An 18,489-nucleotide genomic window follows, 5' to 3' on the forward strand; every position below is an offset into this window, starting at 1 on the left:
TTTACCAACTGCACCTTCTAACCCATTTACTCTGTCCACTATGCCCCTCTTCCTGCTCCAAGCTCCCCCAACAGAGTCTTGTTACGCAGCTCCAACTGGCTGGGTGCTCACTCCATAGCCCAAACTGGCCTCAAACCCACAGCAATCCTTTCGCCTCAGACGCCTGAGAGCTGAGGCTACAGGCAGGAGCCGTCATGCTCGGTTCTGTAGGATGCTTCAAGGAGGAAGCTACATTCTTGATTTGGTATATCTCAGTTTATTATTACTTTTTAAAGAGCAAGAGCATTTACATAATCACCCAAGCGGGCACGTATAGATGTATTTCATTGAAAATCTTCACGTATGCATTTTTTTCTTACTGCAGTAAGTCACTGCAAGAGAAATTTCATTATGCATCTTCAACAGAGCCTGTATTCAAATGAACCCTGAGGTGCAGGGAAGCTTCAGGCCAGTTCCTCATTAGAAGCCTCAGCATGGGGGCTCAGGAGCCCATCCCCGAAGGTCTTCCAGGGAGAGCTGAAAGGCTCAGATAAGTGAGCGAAGGCAAGCAGGGCTGGTCTCGGGCTCCAGTGGGCTCACCCCTGGGGTAGAGCAAAGAGAGCAGGCAGGGGAGTTCTGAGAGGCATCGGAGCTGTCTAAACTCAGGGGGATGGAACCAAGTGAGGAGCAGCGGTAATTGAGTTTCAGTTACCTGCAGGGTGGCGAAATAAAGTGGTAACTTCATCTGCCTGACATGGGGGAGTTTAGAGGTGTCCTTGGCAAGCTCACAGTGAAACCTGTCACCCTTCCATTGTGTTGGGTGATGGCAACTGGATGGCGCTTCCTAGTGACAGCCCTGTTCGACCCGTCAGGCAGTGCCAGCGCGAGGCAGCTAATGAAGCCGCTCCCACAGGCTCCCAGGGCTCCCCACGCTCCGTCTGCAGGAATGGCACCGTGGGAATATCTAGCACAGCCAACATCCGCATCACCCAAACTCAAAAGAGTCTTTGAATGGTGAGCGGGGCCCAACGCTGGGCCGTCCTCGGGTCACTTTTTGTGGGTCTGTACAAACGTGCCGACCGGCAGCGTCCCGCTCTTCACCTGCTCCCGGATCTCAGCTCGGTGCTTTAATGTGAAGACCAGAGCGCGCACCGTCCTCCGGTAGGGCCTGTTAATGAGCCGCGAGCAGAGATGAAACGTTTCCCGTTCAATATTTTCAACCAGTAGGTGATCCATCTGAAAAACAGCAAAATTATCAAATTAGGGCCTTGAGTTGCATAAGGATTAAAAGCAAGAGAGGCTGGCGCACTCTGCTCTGGGGCCTCCATTAATCAACTGAAATTCAAGGACATCTACTTCCTGTCACAGGAGAAACAGGAAGAGCAAATTAATTCCACCCTGGCAATTAAGGAACAAGGCCATGTGCTTTGTGACAGGGACCTCATTCACAACCCCTGCCGGGTGGTAATATTTGCCATTATAACAGGAAACCGGCCTGAACTAAGCAAACGCCACCAGGCCCCGTGCTTCACCAACCAGGAAGTGGGGTTCAAGGATAATAAATCAGAGTAACGATGCCTACTTCTTTGTTTTAATCGTGCCTTTTAACTTTGTTTAACATTTTAGAAATGCTGGTCTGGATCCTGAGACGCTTAATATTCGTAACCGATTATCAGATGTTTTACATCTGAGGAGGAGTTTCACAACTCAAGAGGCAGACAGAGCCTGACTAGAGTTCATGCGTCTTCCCGTCAGCAGAGACACTGCTGGGCGGCTGAGTCTGGATGGGGAGGCCAACTGGACAGGATCTGTAGCAGTGCTGGGTGATCTGCCTCAGGTCCGGGCCAGCCGGAGGTCACAGGTCTAATCAAGGCCAGCCTCTGTGGCTGGTCAGGGACTTCCAGCCAAACCCACTTTTTCAGGCCCACCTCCTAGTAGCAAAGGCCACCTTTCCCTAGGAATCACTCTGTGCTGGCTGGCTTATGTCAGTTTAACACAAGGTAGTCATCTGAAAGGAGAGAACTGTCAGAAAATGCCTGTGTAAGATCAGGCTGCAGGCAAGTCTGTATGCCCCCCCTCCCTTTCTCACTCCTTCCTTCTTTATTGTTTTTTCTAGACAGGGTTTCTCTGTGTAGCCCTGGCAGTCCTGGAACTCACTCTGTAGACCAGGCTTGAACTCAGATCTGCCTGCTTCTGTCTCTGCCTCTGCCTCCCAAGTGCTGAGATTAAAGGCATGTGCCACCACGCCTGGCTGTAGGGCATTTTCTTATTTTGTGCCAAGGCCCAGCCTACTGTGGGTAGTACCACCCTGGGCTGGTGGTCTTCTGTTCTATAAGAAAGCAGGGTGAGCAAGCCAGGGGAGGTAAGCGGTAAGCAGCACCCTCCATGGCCTCCGGATCTTCTCCTGCCTCCAGGTTCATGCCCTGCTTGAGTCCCTGCCTTGGCTTCCCTCAGTGGACTGTGATTCAGGATATATAAGCCAAAGAAACCCTTTCCTCCTCCCCAAGTTGCTTTTGGTCACAGTGTTTCATCGTAGCAACAGTGACCCTGAGTAAGACTGTGCTGGTATGTCACTCCATCACACACACACACACACACACACACACACACACACACACACACACACACACAACCTTAGTGCAAAAGACTGAGAGTTCTTTAGGCTGCAACGCCCTCCTCAGTGTTCCTTGATCACTGTCATAATACACTGCAGTTCCCCTGGTAATAAATTCTTCAAAACAGGAACTCTCTTATTTACTTATTTACTGGTTGACCAGTGCTGGAAACTGAACTGGGGACATTACACATGCTGGGCATATGCTCGAGCACTGAGCGATATTCACAGCCCAGACAATTTTTACTTCTCACTTCCTCTTCAACCCTTCTTAGGGTTTAGTGTGGGCCACTAAACCGGGCTTGGTAAGGGTTTCTATTGCTGTCCAAACACCATGACCAAAGCAACTTGGGGAGGAGAGGGTTATTTGGCCTATCCTTCCACATCACCGATCATCATTGAAGGAAGTCAGGCACCTGGAGGCAGAAGCTGATGTCCAGACCATGAAGGAGTGCTGTTGACTGGCTGGCACGGCCTTCTTTCTTACATCACCTAGGATGACAAGCCCCGGAGGTGGTACCACCTACAGTGGACAGGACCCCCCCCCCCCCCACGTCAATCGCTAATTAAGAGGATACTCTACAAGCTTGCCTGTAGGGGAACGTGATGGTGGCATTTTAGCCAGCACAGGTATGCACTGTACTATGTAAAACACAAAGATCAAGTAGGGAACGGTTCACATCTCTAATCTCAGCACTCAGGAGGCTGAGGCTGGAGGGCTTCGAGTTAAGGACGCTGCCTTGGGGAGACTGCAAATTTGAAATCATCCCGGGTAAAATAGGAGAATGTGCTTGTCTAAAATCAAAACGAACCAAACAAATAAAAGCATAAATATATAAGGTCAGGCATGGTGGCACAAATCTTTGATTTCAGCACTTGGGAGACAGAGACAGGCAGATCTCTGAGTTTGAGGATAGCCTGGTCTATAGAGCAAATTCTAAGCCAGCCAGGGCGATATAGTGATATCCTGTCTCAAAAACAAAATAAATATATGGAAATGTATTATGGGCCTGGAAGGATGGCTCAGCAGTTAAGAACACTTGCTGTTCTTGCAAAGGGCATGGCTCCAGTTTCCAGCCTCTGAACTCACATGGTGCACATGCATGCACTCAGGCATATACATATAAACAAACAAACAAACAGAACTTGGAAAGAGAGAGAAAGGCAGGGTAAAACCAAAGAAAAGGAAAAAAAGAAACTTCCCTAAGGACTCACAAAAGAGAGTAAGAATAAGAGAGAGGAGGAAGATCCAAGAGTAGTCACTGGTGCAGGCTGGCCCACAGACTGGCTCAGGCTGGCAGACACGACTGTCTTGGGCTTCACGCTTCCCAGCCACAGCTGGAGGGTGCACACTTTGTGCCACAGTTCTTTGGAACCCAACTTCCTCAGGCTCATCAGGGCTCCCTGAGGAGAAGGCACTGGACTTGTCCTGAAGAAACCCTGTGTCCAAACTACTTTAGCAAGGTTGTAATGGCAGCCACTCCCTGGCCCTGGGCCTGCAGCATTTGCCAGACAGGTTCTTACCTTGGGGTGAAGTTCATTAGTTACCAAATGCTAAGATTTACTTAGTTTAATGTGCAAGGAAGCCTTTTTAAAGGGGGGAGGTTATCAAAGAAAGAGGGTATGTTTCTGTTTATACAAGTCACAGCCTTGGAAATGGAAGTAAAAATACCAAAATAAAAAAAAATCAGAGAACTTTGACATTCAGTGAGCTGGACACACACACACACACACACACACACACACACACACACACACACACCATTCAATAGTCACTGCTCTCTCAGGTCTGATCTGGGGCACAGTGCATAAGACCCCACTCTTCACCTCTGGACACTCACAGCATAGAAAGACATGGCATGTTACCAGGCATCATGGTGACACACACCTTTAATCCCAGCACTCAGGAGGCAGATGCAGGCAGATCTCTGAGTTTGAGGCCAGCCTGGTCTACAGAGTGAGTTCCAAGATAGCCAAGGATACATAGAGAAATCCTGTCTAAAAAAACTACCATCACCTCCACCATTAGAGAGAGAGAGAGAGAGAGAGAGAGAGAGAGAGCGAGAGCCAGGCATAGTGGTGCAAATCCTAACTCTTAGGAGTCCAAGGCAGGAAAAGCTAGTTAAGACTAGCCTGAGCTCTATGGAAAGATTATGTCAAAATATCAGCAAACAAAACAAACCACAGACCTGGGGCAGCACAGCAGATACTATTCAGGGGTGATGGAAAACAGAAACATCTAATAGTTCTCATGCTCCTTGCTAAATTTAGGCCAGTCAGGGTAAAGAAATAAAGAGAAATATGTGTGCCACATATAAAACCCTCTTGTATAGGTTTACTGCATGAAATGAAAGATACTTTTGACTGATGCAAACCTGTTCAATGTTGACCCTATTCCAGCAGGTCCTAACCTGGCGCTTTAGGTGACAGGTGGGTGAATGATTCAGAGTCTCTCTGGGACCTCAAGACAAAGGGATTTTTCTGTGAGGTGTAACTGCTGAATGGGAATGGGAGCAAGAGACCCCACCCACCCACACCCCCCAAACCTGAGGCAGTTACTGTGTGTAGTCACCAGATCCTGTTTTTGTAACAGAGATCATGGTCTCTTGCTGGTTGGTTCTTTGTCAACTTGACACAAGCTAGAGTCATCCAGGACGAGGGAGCCTCAGCTGAGGGAATGCCTCCATCACTCTCTCCACATTCCACACACTCTCTACCCACTTGAGCTCCCTTGTAACACCCCAAACCCCAATCCCAGTCTAGAAAGGAGATGGCACCTAGCACCGATAAACAAGGGGCCATACAGCCAAGTGTGGTCACCCCCTAATCTTGTCAGGATAGAGAAGCTGATGTGCTGCCATTATCTATCTACTGGTGCCTGTAGGTAGAGCGTGTATTGGTCAGCTGTCCAATGTGGACCAACTGGCTAGAACTGGGGGAACGTATACACAGCAAGCCGTGTATCAGAGGAGTGGGCTTGGCAAGACATGGAGCCACCATCAGTTACCAGTTACCATGTCCGTGAACTCTCCTGACGCTACCCTCACACTGAGGGTGTTTATTCCCCAGCAGACAGCAAGCACCTCTGGGTTGACCTCAAACACAAGACTCACTTCCTAATTTTCTGTGCTTGACAAATACCTGTTGAGTGAATATCGTTTCTCCCCGTACACACCTCCCTCTTCTCCTGTACTTCTAATAGTATCAGTCCCATAGCAGATAAAATGTAAATTAGAGCTCCATTTTGTTTTCTAGTTCATAAAATTCTACCCCTCTTATAACAGGGAGCTCACCTGACATCTCTTTCATGAAACCTCAAATTCCCAGATCACACTGCGTGTTTGCAAACCAACTGTTCCCAGGGATCACTCGTTCTGCAAGCCCTGTAGTTCTATTAGTCACTCACAGGCACTGGCCGGGGGACAGGGAGCTTTTAGGGACAGGGAGGCAATTCTTCAGGCTTGTATGACACCCCCACCCCCACCCCCACCCCCACCCCGGCACCTAGCAGATCCCATATTTGCTGAACTATATACTCACTGGGGGCAAGCTTTAGCACGAATGGATTTGTACACACTTCCCCACACTTCTTTTTGACCACTGGATAAATTTGTGAGTGAGCTGGTCAAAGCCAGGGGCACAGTCTGAATCTGTGATTCCATTAAACAAAGAAAAAAAAAAAAAACCTGCCAACAGTCCTGCGTGAGATATACCCCTGAGCTGGACCTCATTAGCACCGTCTGCGACCAACCGGGCCACCAACCAGTGTCCCAACTCTTAATGATATGGCTCACTTTAGAATCAGGCTCATTTTTTTAAATGACATAATAGGAAAATGATCCCAGGCCGTGCGTGAGGTAGGAAGGAGCGTGGATAATGAGGAAAGGGAAGTAAGAGAATGACACTCAGGGGTGCTCATGTGAGGAGAGATTAAAGGATAGGGAAGAACAAAGAACCTGGAAGGGAGAGGGGAAAGGGAATGGGGCCCGGGCTTCGGCAACAGCACCGTATTCATCTGGTCCATTATTCCAGGAACAAGGAAGGAATCCATGAACATGGAAAGCAAATCTGCAGCGTGATAGAGAGAGAACCTATGGGGTGTGCATTTGTCACACATGACTTCCACCGTTGAAGCATGAGCCGAAACAGATACACGAGAGACTTGGGATTTGCAAAAACACATGCTAGGATAAGTGGAAAAAGTTTGTCACTGGGCCGGGAAGTTAGGTTTACTACTGCGTGGAGAGGCACGCTTACAAAGCCCTGATGTCTGAGGTAGATGCGATCAGGATTAGGTGGGTCACGGACTGACGGCAATGAGGAAATGGCGGGTGCGGAGGTTAGCCTATGTAACTACGTAAAGGACTTGTGATAATCTTTTGGACATACCAAACCAACAGAACAACCATCAAAGCTGCTTATGCAAGGCAGACAGGGTGTTTGTTTTTCTTTTTTGAGCGAAGAAGAGGCATCCTTTTTTGAGTAAGTTGCATACTTCAGATTTTTGAAATTTACTCCTTGGCAACAAACCCATTCAGCTGTACTGAACCTGACATTCTTTCCAATTACGGTGGAAAGCACTAACGAATGTATCACTTTTTAAACTTCGCTCTGCAACACTTGAACGCTTACCACTTGATGTGCCATTTAAAGGATAATTAATGGATAAACTAAAAGGATAATTATTATGGAGTTTAATATAGCAGGCAAACTGCTCATTAATCCTTACAAGCATGGCTTCGTTATTATCATTTACGTAAAAAGATACCACAGGGAACTGGTATTTACCACCACATTAACTACGTATTATAGACCGCACTGTATGTTTCGGCAGTAATCCGGGTTTATTTAAAAAATAAGCTTTATTTAAAATATCAAGTCTGTTGGCTAATCGATACTCTAGAAAATGACTTACATTTCACACTTTCTGTTGTCATTATTCACATCAAAGTTTCCACTAGGAAAAGTTATTTTACAGCCTAGTGAGTCTCTGCCCATCGGACAGACAGTAAAGCTCACAGACACGAGAATAAAGATGCATAGAGCAAGACATAGAGGGTGACAGTAATTGAGACTGAGCAAGGTTCATGGGACAACACAAATATAAATAATTATGTCAATTTTCTGGGATGTGATTTAAATAATCAATAAAAATATCTTATGGGACATTTGGCAAATAATTTGCCCTAAATAAATCTTGGCTAACCACAGCTTGTCTGACATTTCATTAAAAAAACTGTAATAATTCACCATAAAAGAAAACACACCAAAATGTTAGCAACATTATCTCTAGGTGGCAGGTTCAATGGTGACTGTTTTTTCCCCTCTCTGTATCTTTTTCATTTGGTATTTTAAGTTTTCATTTAAAAGAAAGCCCACGTCTTTCTTTAAAAGTGTAAACAATACACTGTGTGTCCGTTTGCTTTCTTCCGTGGATAAATACTTGGGACAGAGAAGTGCAGTGGCAGATGTGGCGTGTAAGCTAGGCTCTGAGTGCCTTCCTTTAAAGGTTTTGTTGTCATTTCTTCATGGAGGGGGCGTGCATAACGTGTGTGTGCACTCGTGGTTCACTTGGATGCCAAGGTCAGGGAACAACCTTGGGGGCCAGTTCTCTCCTTCCCCCTCTGGATGTTTCTGGGATCAAGGTGCCAGGCTTGCATGGCCAGTGCTTTCGCCCAGGGAGCCACCTTGCCAGCCCCAAACACCTATGTTTGCAAGTTATTCTTTAAGGATATTTCAATAAGGAGAAATTACAACAGGAAAAATATGGATAAAAAAAATGTTGTGTTTTCATGACACTAGCTTCTTTATTTTTTGAGACAGTCTCCCTATGTAGTCCAAGCTGACCTGGAACTCACTATGTACCCCAGGCTGGCTTTGAACCTACAGATCTGCATGTGCCTTTACTTCCCCAGTGCTGGAATCAAAGGTGTGTCCATCCACATCTGGTTCATGATTAATATTATTAATAATGAACAAAATTTTGTCCAGTACATATATGCCAAACTAATCACCTGGGCTTCTAGTTGCCAGGTTACAGGGAATATGCCTATGGCATTGATTCTATGTCATGGATCTGAAGGTACAGGTCTTGACAAATAATGAGGCAACAGTCTTTTTTATTGCCACTGATATTTTACAACATTTCAAAATTTTTATTTCAATGGGAGGAAAAAGAATTGAAATGGAAAGAAACCAAGATTCATTAAATGACTTTTTGTTTTGAGACAGTGTTTCTCTGTGTAGCCTTGGTTATCCTGGAATTTGCTCTGTAGACCAGGCTGGCCTCAAACTCAAAGAGATCTTCATGCCTCTGCCTCCCAGTGCACAACTGACTATGTTCTTATATAAACTGTTCATTTAAGTTTCTCAGGAACTTAGGTGATGGGATTCTGAGTCTCCTTTCACAGGTAAACATGGGCGTCAGCAATGTTGAGGAATGTCCCTGAGGTACACAACAGAGACCTGAACTGGAGCCTGGTTCTTGGTAGTTCGAAAGCCAACATGCAACACTGTTTCCCCAAATGCTTATAAATCCAGAATCCTTAATAACCTATGAGTTTATGTATGTGCATGTGTGGCTATGGGTATGTATGTGCCTGTGCATTGTGAGTGCCTAGAAGGCCAGAAGAGGGAGTCAGGGCCCTGGAGCTGTGGTGGTTCTGAGATACCCAGTAGGGTGCTGGGAACCAAACTTGGGTCCACTGCAAGAGCATCAAGTGGTACCCTTAACTGCCGAGACATCTCCAGTCCTGAGGATTATCACAGACTGGGCCTGGTGATGGCCAGAGCCCATCCTGGGAACACAGGCTCATTCAGTTAGGAGCCCCCTCAGCCACAGTTCAAGCAGGACCTTACCTTCAATTCCAGGGCTTCTGAAAGTAATTTCTGGGCATTTTTTCTAAATGACTCAGTTTTTGGATCACTGTGGACTTCAATAGAGGGTCTGTCCAGATGGTTTTCAATGAAAGTTTTCCACTCAGTGTAAACTTCTTTGGCAAGGCCCGCCACCTCTGGGTCCGAGTGCCTGCGCACCTTGTTCACAGCATGACCTGGAACAGGAGAGAATCAAAAGAAAATGCAGTTCTGTCTTCTGGAAAATACAGTGTTGCAGGATCCTCGATCACACTCTGACCCCGAGACTGTGTTATTTACTAGAAAACCTGTTTTTAGTTGAGGTGTGGCTCAGCCTTAGCACACACCTTTAATCCAAGAGCTTTCTGCTTTAATATTGTAAACAGGATTAAATAAAGTCAACCATGGGTCAAGAGGCGGAGACCAGTTGACAGGAAGTGAACAGAGGACTGTTAAGAAAAAAATGGAAGTAAGAGGGAGTCAGGAGGATGGATAGAGACGCACAGGAGTAGAAGGGAAGGACATCGGTCTGAAGAGATTTTGTGAACCGGGCATGAGAGAGGGATTCCTTCTGGGATGCTGGCTGAGGAGGAAGGTCAGCTGAGTGCTTTCTCTGCCTGCTCAGGCAGGTTTCCACCACTCCATCTGGCTCTTGAGTCTTCATTGATAAAATGGAACAACTGAGGTTTGTACAGGGCTCGACATACTGCTGTGTGGCCCTGAGGAGCACCCATACATTCGAAGATGCAGACGTCTGTGCAAGCAAGGTCCATTTCATGGGAGTGAAATGAGACAACCCCCCGGGACTGAATTGGCCAATGTAGAGGTCAGAAAGTAAACTCAGAAGGAGCAAAGGAGGCAAGCATGGTGGCCCACACTTTTAGTCCCAGCACCCAGGAGGCAGAGACCAAGGCAGCAGATCTTGATGAGTTCAAGGCCAGCCTGGTCTATAATAGGGAGCTTCAGGCCAGTCAAGATTTGTGATTCCCTGTCTCAAACAACAACAAAAGGGGAAGGCTCCAGAATTGCAGTAAGAGAGAATGAATTAAACATTTATCTTTTTTGGAATCTTAATATATTTTAAGTAAAAAAATTAGTCCTATTTATTGAAAGAATATTCTTGGTGGGTGTGGGTGTTGTACGCATGTTTCTGTAGGTAGCTGATTGTGTGAGTGTGCACGAAGGCTAGAGGTTGATGTCAGGATACCTCCTCAATTGTGTCTCCATTTTATCATTATTAATTAATATATTTGTTACATGTTTGAGAGTTTGTTATGTTCATATGTGTCTATGTGTACCATGTGTACACATGAAGGTCAGGAGAAGAAATTAGAGTCTTTGGAACAGGAGTTAGAGGCTGTGAGCTACCCTGTGGGTACTGGGAACCAAACTCAGCTCCCTGCAAGGAGAGGTCCTCTTTGCACTGAACCTTCTCTCCAGTCCCTGTCTCCTTATTTTTGGAGACAGGATCTATTAAGCTGACTGCTTCAGTAAGCCTGTCTATCCAACAAGTCCTGGGAAATCCTCCTGTCTCTGCCCTCACCTGGCTGTGTGAGTTCTGGTGACTGAGGCATAGATCTTCTTCATGCTTGCATAGAAACGCTTCACCAATCAAGCCACCACCCCCATCCCCATCCCAACCAGACCCTAAAAGAACATTTTTTTATTCAACTAGTATGAATGGATTCGCAGAAAACATTTGTAGGCCCTGATAAACGATGCAGTCAGAAAGCAACTACTGGTACAAGGAAATGCTGACGGGGACTTGGTGGGGTGTACTGCCATCGCCTGTATCCTGAGATGGACCCCTATGAGAGGGACTGAGACAAACGACCTGACAGCTCTGCCTATGACTAGTTCTCCTCGCCTCCCTCAGAGAGAAATAGGAGCTGCAATCCACCTGCCATTCAAAGCTAACTCCCTGGCTCTAGGGAACCTGTTCGAGAGGAAGAAGCAAACTCATTCAGAACATGGACATTCTGTAAGACAACCAACAGGGTCGCTTCAAGCCCATGGCACTGTTCACAAAAGGAGAGCTTCAGACTCTGAGTCCTGGTTACCAAGCGGATGTGTGATCTGAATCCTGGACAGAGCCACATAAAGGGTATTTTGAAATAAACAAGAGTATGGATATGCACTAAGTATTCAATTATACCAGGGAGTTGTTAATTTGGTCATGCATGAAAACCATATTTTGACTGACTACAAAACTATGTAGGTATTGCAGAAATGAACCCTGATGCCGTGTACTGGAGCTGTGGTGTCTGCTGAGCTCAGGAGCCCCTAGCCTTGTCCATCACAGCAGCTAGGGCAAACTGGGCTGCTCCTTAGTATTTCTTCTGTGAGACTGACACTACCTTGAGGGACACTACCCACAGAGACACTACCCACGGTGCCAAGTCTCCTCATTTGTCTTCTTAATTCTTTGATGATTATTTATTGTGCTTAGTGTATCTATTTGCTGATGTGTTTGTGTGGGTGTAGGGTCTTCTGTTTGCATACCATGGCGCACATCCGGAGGTCTGAGGACAACCTGTGGGAGTTGGTTCTCTCCCTCCACCATGTGGGTCTCAGAGTAGGCTTGGTGACAAGAGCCTGTATTTTCTGAGCTATCTCTCTACCCTGTATTTTCTCTTTTAAAGAATTTCCCCCCCCCCTAAAACATAAGTTTGATTACTTCACTCTTTTATTTAAACCCTTAAGCCCTACAGCCAAACTCTTTTTCAGGGGTCCCTTCACAATCTGCCACCCTTCCCACCACTCTCTAGCTTCATTTCTAGCTACTGTCTTCCGGTCATCCTACACCAGCTGCTTGTAAGCTCCTAAAATGCTTGAATAAATTTTCTAGTCTGTTTACTTTGGAGCACACATCCGTATAAGCATTTCTGCTGCCTGGAATGCTCTCATCCCTCTTCAGCTGGCTAGCTTTCAGCTTTTAAGACTCATTCAGGACCCCTCCTCCAGGAAGTCTTCCTTAGTTACCATGGCTTTACTGGCACCCCACCCTACACCTTATGATCCTAATGATCACTAGTGTATGCCGTACTTATCTGCCAGTCAACTCTTGCTCATAGAGCCTCTTCTTCAGGTCTCCATGAGTGAGCACAGGAGCAAGAGCAGGCTGGCTGAGACCCACAGGGACAGCTGAAGGTATTTGACTAAAGCATGTAAGAGATGACCTGAGTAAAGTGGAATATATCACATGGAAGGCTGGAAAGAGACACAAACTCCAGCAGAGAAACTGATTTGCAAACTGTGGATGGCAATGGGAGGTTGTGAGGTTAATACTCAGGATTGATGGCAGGACACCAAAAGCTCATATCCTTGGTTACATCTCAAGTTTGAGAACAGCCTGTGCTACATGAGACCTTATTTAAAAAGAAGGGGAGGAGGAGGAGAGAGAGGGAGGAGGAGGAGGAGGAGAGAGAGGAGGAGGGAGGAGAAGAGAGAGGAGGATGAGAAGGAGGAGGAGTATGAGTATGTATATTTAACAGGAGCTCAATTTAAAAAAAAATCACAGCTGGTGGTACACACCTTTAATCTCAGAACTTGGGAGACAGAGGCAGTTGGGTCTGCTTTATGAAATGAGTTCCATGACATTCAGGACTGCACAGATAAACCTTGTCTCAAAAACAAACACTCCCCCCACCCCACCCCCACTCCCACACACAAAAGAAAGAAAAAAAGAAAGAAAAACTACAGTAAGTGGCTTTTATTAGAGCACAGCTATTTCTAGACTAACTTTGGAACTCTGTTGCACGAGAGCCTAAATCCTGCTTTTTACCCAAAGGGTTAATCTACTACAGATGCTTTCCAAAGTATCAGAAAGCATCATAAAGCAACATTACTTAAAGCTGCACAGACCAACAGTAAGACAAATGGATGGATCTAGGAAATAAAAGTAAGGCCCAGAAACACACGTATTTAAGACTCTGGTACGAAGCTGGGTGTGGTGGCACAGGCCTGCAGGAGGCTGAGGCAGGATGGACGATTGATTGCTTAAGCCCACCAAGCTTGAGGTCGGCTTAGGTAACGGGGAGATCCCATCTGAGAGGGAGATTTAACATGTACTAGGAGAGTTACTGAACGAAGGGAAGCAGGGATTTCAAATTGAGCAACAATCAGACCATCTCCCCAGGTAAGCCAAATGCACAGCTCTAAACTGCTTGACTCACTCTTCTCTGCACACTTGCCCAAAGGCCATTTGTACAAAGTTCTAGGCCAGACGCTAGTCATGCAGGGCTCGAAAGGAACTATCGTCACTCTTAAAGGGCTCTGTGCGATGAGGAGATACCGGTGCACAGCGGTGAGCACGACCTCCAGTCTAACTTGTTTATGAAGGTTCTCATCTGTCTTCCACCAGGAGACGAGCGCCGCGCTCACTAGACACATCTGAAGGTGTTTTCCAGCCAACAAACGCTCAGGACAGCGCTTCTGAAGCACACATGACCTAGAAGCAGGTCCGCCCCTACCACACTCTCCTTTCTAGAGCTAGTCTCACGTCCTTGGGACTATTAACTCACAGACCGTTCTTTATGCTGTCACTCAGTGTTGTAAATACTAAAAACACAAAGATGTGGCTAAGTGTGGACTCAGGGCGAGTACACGTGCTGAGAATTTTCCAGGCTATGATGTAGTTTCCCGCACCAAAACAAGAAATAGATAAGAATACAAAGAGAAAGACAACATTGTAATATTCAGGTACCTTAACCGAAGGCACTGTGAAAGCCACAGAGACTCTGCTTTATGGCCAGCCCTGGGGACAGAGGTGAAAAGTGACAGACAAGCCAGAGGTCAGCTTTCACTCACCATGTGCAAAGAAAGCACATGAATAGAAACATTCCCCTAAGTGCTGTCTGAAATGGGTCAAAGCTAGGGACAATCTATGAGCTTCCCATCAAGGGTCCATTCCAATGGTGACAAGCACACAGTCCTACCAGCTGGAATAAGGAAGCTGCACACACCAGCACACACCTGTAACTCAGCATTCAGAGGTGGAGGCTGGCTGGGTACACAGTAAGACCCGATCTCAAAAAAAAAAAAAAAAAAAAAAAAAAAATTCACACTATAGAAAAACTAGAAACAAACAAACACAAAATGCAAATACTCAGATAGCTCTACACGGAGAACCATAGAAAGATAATCACTTCTTAAGTAAAGTTAAAACAGCAGAAGAGTATGTTCAGTGTGAGCCAATATTTATTTTAAAAATTACATATGTAGATACATGTAAACACCATATTTGTTTACACACAGAGAAAAAAAAGTCTTAAAGGATTTACAACAAAATTATTACCAGAGGTGTCTTCCGAGCAGCAGGCCTCTGTCTCGTAGTTCAACTCACACACCGAGAGGCTGAACAAACTGCCTTCACAGCACAGTGTGTAGAGCGGGCCTGTCCCACCACATGGTCCTCACGGTATCTTCTGCTCTCCTAAGGCACACTGGTCTCCAGGTATGAGGGGAAAAAGATGTAGTCTTTTGTGTAAAATCCAGGGGCCTTCTCTGTCCTGCCACTACTTAGCCTCTGTGGCACCAGACTCGTGGCCTTCTTCCTTCTGAAAGACTTCCTTCCAATCCTTGGATACTATCTGTTACATCTAGGGTCTGCTGCCTGCACCGTCTTTGACTCGCCCTTAATTACTTGAGGACCCTAGCCAGGACACTGTCCCCAGCTTCTTTCTCTACCCATCTCTCCTAGGTAATCTTACTCCTGTGGTCCAACCTCTGCCAGAAAGCAGGTATCCTCCAAATATGTATCTTTAGCTGAAGGTTCCCCTGGGTGTGGGGCCACATCTTCAGTATCTTCCAGGACACCTCCTCATTCTGAGGTACCCCAAACTCAACATTGCTGTCACACAGTAGTTCTCCTGTTCTCTCGCTCTAAGACACAGGTCCACACTGTAACACTTCTTACCACCCTTCCCCTTCCTCCATCTACCTCCCCGCTCCTCCTGCCCCGACCTCTCCCTGGGTCTATTCAAACAGTTACATGCTTGCAATTAGGAGGAGAGCAGGTATTTAAATATTCTGGGCAGGGCTGGTGATGTGGCTCAGTGGAGGACCACTTGTTCAGCATGTGTAAGAACCTGGGCCATTTCTGTCCCTGAGCTGGTCCTTTCTGATTTATCTTCTACACTGAAGCCAGACTGCTGTTTTAAGGTAACTGGATGAGGATGGGGTGTGGCTCAGAGGTAAACACTTGCCTAGTGAGAGGGAGAGAAAGACACTGAGAAAAGGGGGAAGGGTAGCATGAACGCTCTGGATATCTGGGGCCACTCTGGACTAGACCCTCCCCTGCCTGTGTCACCCTCTGCTGTCCCAACTCTTCCACAGAAATTAAAATTGTATGTCTGCTTTGGGTCATGCTATCTGGCCTTGTCACATTTCTGAGTCTTAGCACACACAGCTCCTTCTACCTGGAATATTTGTTGTTGTTGCTGTTGTGTTAGAGATCAAACTAGGGTCCTCGCACTTTCTGGGCAAATGTTCTACCACAGACTTACATCCCCAGCCCTGCCTAGAATAATTAAACACAAACTCTCTGTTCTAAGTGGTCAGAAGCTTACTCTGAGTAGTATCATTCCCAGTCCTCAGCACAAGGCTGTCACAAAAGAGATGTGTGCAGAATTGAGTCAAACTATTTTTGTTAGTTGTGTGTTTGTTGTTGTTTGAAACAGGGTTTCTTTGTGTGGCCCTAGCTGTCTTGGAATGTACGATGTAGACCAGGTTGCCCTCAAACTTATGCTCCAACCTGCTTCTGTCTCCTGAGTGCTAGGACTAAGGTGTATGCCACTGCACCTGGCTCAAACAGTCCGCTTTAAACCGTACACTTGGCTTTCAAATGAGTTCTGTGCTAACACTCAGATACAGATGCAGGTGACTGAGGAAAGCACACACCTGCAAAAGCTCTGCTGTAACAGGGAGGTTCAAAGGCGCTGAGGAGGTAACACTGTTGACTCTGCCTCCCCCACCTCAGAGGCTCTCCTACCCACCTCACCAGGCTCTGTTCTGATCAGTCCATTTACTTAACAATAAATTAAACAGCTCTAATGTGTCCTTTTATAAATGGTAAGCTGGAGCTCAGTACAGTTACTTGCCAAGGTTTCCCAGCGAGGGAGGGAGTCCTGAGAGCAGGATTTGTAACACACCGTGACTCTCACAGCCTATGCTGTCCCACGAGTGCCTGGCACAGAGATCACTGAGGTGTCACTGAGATAATGCAGTGCACCCTCTTTTTTTTTTTTTTTTTGGTTCTTTTTTTTCAGAGCTGGGGACCGAACCCAGGGCCTTGCGCTTCCTAGGTAAGCGCTCTACCACTGCAGTGCACCCTCTTAAACTAGGGGTTGGGGATTTAGCTCAGTGGTAGAGCGCTTGCCTAGGAAGCACAAGGCCCTGGGTTCGGTCCCCAGCTCCGAAAAAAAGAACCCCCCCCCAAAAAAAAATCCCCAACTAGAAAAGGACAGCCCTGAGAAACAGCTAAAGGCCAGAAGGCTTGACAATCATGTCAGGGCAATGGAGTTCCTGCTTTTAGCCTTCGGGGGCTGGCATCTCCCATAGAGCTCCCACGAAGGCGAATGCTCAGGGCAGTACAGACGAGGACCAGCAGGTACCAGTCTAGGGAGGCAACTGAGGAAGAGCAGGGCTAGAAGCCCGGTGAGGGAAGGGTTACGACACTTGTTGACAAGAGGCAAGGATCTCAAGAAGAATCACAAGAGATGGAGAAGGGCAATCTGGTTGGTCTGAGGCAGAGAGAGCTTGAGGGCCTAGTTTCTAGACAAATGTGGGCTGAACACATCTGAACACAGAGGGAGTATTAAGGTAGTAAGAAACTATTTTCAGGTGTTTCTCAGCACTGTACAGGTTTCTTTGGTGCAGCCAAATGTTTCCCATTGTTCATGCACTGAAGGCCGGCTCTCCTGCTGTGGCCTGCTGGGAAACGGTGGAAACTTTAGAGAGAGGGACTAACTGGAAGATCATGGTGATGCACCTTTGAAGGGAATATGTTCCTCCTTGTCTCTGCTTTCTCACCGAGTGAGAGGAGCAGCACGAGGTGAGGAGACAGAACACAGCCATCATGTTCTCTGTTTCACCATGGCTGCGGAGCAATGGAGTCAAGTGAACATGACTGATACCCTGACCCTGGTCAACACCGATCTCTTCTCCTTTGAACTGGTATTCTTAGGTATTGTCATGGCAACAGAGATCTGACCAACACAGAATCTAACTTAACTCCGGCAAGCCCAGGACAACCTGTAGAAGATGCAACAAGTCCCTGTCTTACAGGTTGGGAACCTGAGGTGCTGAGGGCTAAGTAACATAGGAAGCAGAGTAGAAAGCAGGGCTGGTGGGCAAGGGTGTACGTAAGCAGCCCAGCGTCTACTCTATCATCTCTGGTGATCAAACAGTCCTACCTTCTCTGATTTCAATGAAAAGAAGAATGAGGTTTCATGACCTTTCCCCAAGGTTACAAGTTGGTCAGTAGCTACATCAAGGAAGTTAATGATCTGCAAAAAGTCATTATTTGCTCCATGAAGTTTATATTTTAAAGTAAACAGTGTCACTGCTGGTCTTATGACCTGGGTCAGGTCCCCTGGGTTTAAGGTTAAGGGTTTCTACATCCTAACACATTGTTAAGACAAATTCCCCACAGGAAGCAGCGCTTTGCTCATCTAACAAACATTACTAAGTACCAAGTGTATCACAGGCCCAGGCTGGGCACTGGCCAGAATGCTGAGCGAGACAGAGCCCTGAACTACGGGTCTCCAGGTGGGACTAAGACACTGGCTCATACTATTTATGGGCCCTAGAAGATTACTAAAGAGGGTCTCCAAAGACCCCAAAGAACAAATAAGTCAAGTCAACTAACCAGGGAACACCACAAAAGAGGCAGTGTTTCCCCCGAGTCTTGATAATTACAGGAGATAAGACTAGTGTAAGAAAGGAACAAGAATACAGAAGCCTGAAACTGTGAGTGTGAGTGAGGATGACGGTAAGGAAGTGATGCCCAAGAGGCGCCCGCATTGCCTCTGTGACTGCAG

The 18,489-nt window shown here is 46.6% G+C and overlaps 1 protein-coding gene across 2 annotated transcripts in view; it reads right to left on the minus strand.

Moving 5' to 3' along the window:
- Nucleotides 1-236: 236 nt before the first annotated feature.
- The window catches only part of Tceanc2 (transcription elongation factor A N-terminal and central domain containing 2), a 39,624-nt gene continuing 21,371 nt past the window's right edge, over nucleotides 237-18,489 (minus strand). For both annotated transcript variants that reach the window (XM_087550200.1, NM_001014260.2), the window contains 2 exon segments: nucleotides 9,452-9,645; nucleotides 237-1,215 (listed from right to left, as the gene is read on the minus strand). In XM_087550200.1, coding sequence (XP_087406326.1) covers nucleotides 1,027-1,215; nucleotides 9,452-9,645 — 383 coding nt within the window. In that variant the 3' untranslated portion in view covers nucleotides 237-1,026.

This window comes from Rattus norvegicus, chromosome 5, assembly GCF_021556685.1.
Source record: "Rattus norvegicus strain SHRSP/BbbUtx chromosome 5, alternate assembly SHRSP_T2T, whole genome shotgun sequence".
Classification (NCBI taxonomy): Eukaryota; Metazoa; Chordata; class Mammalia; order Rodentia; family Muridae; genus Rattus; species Rattus norvegicus.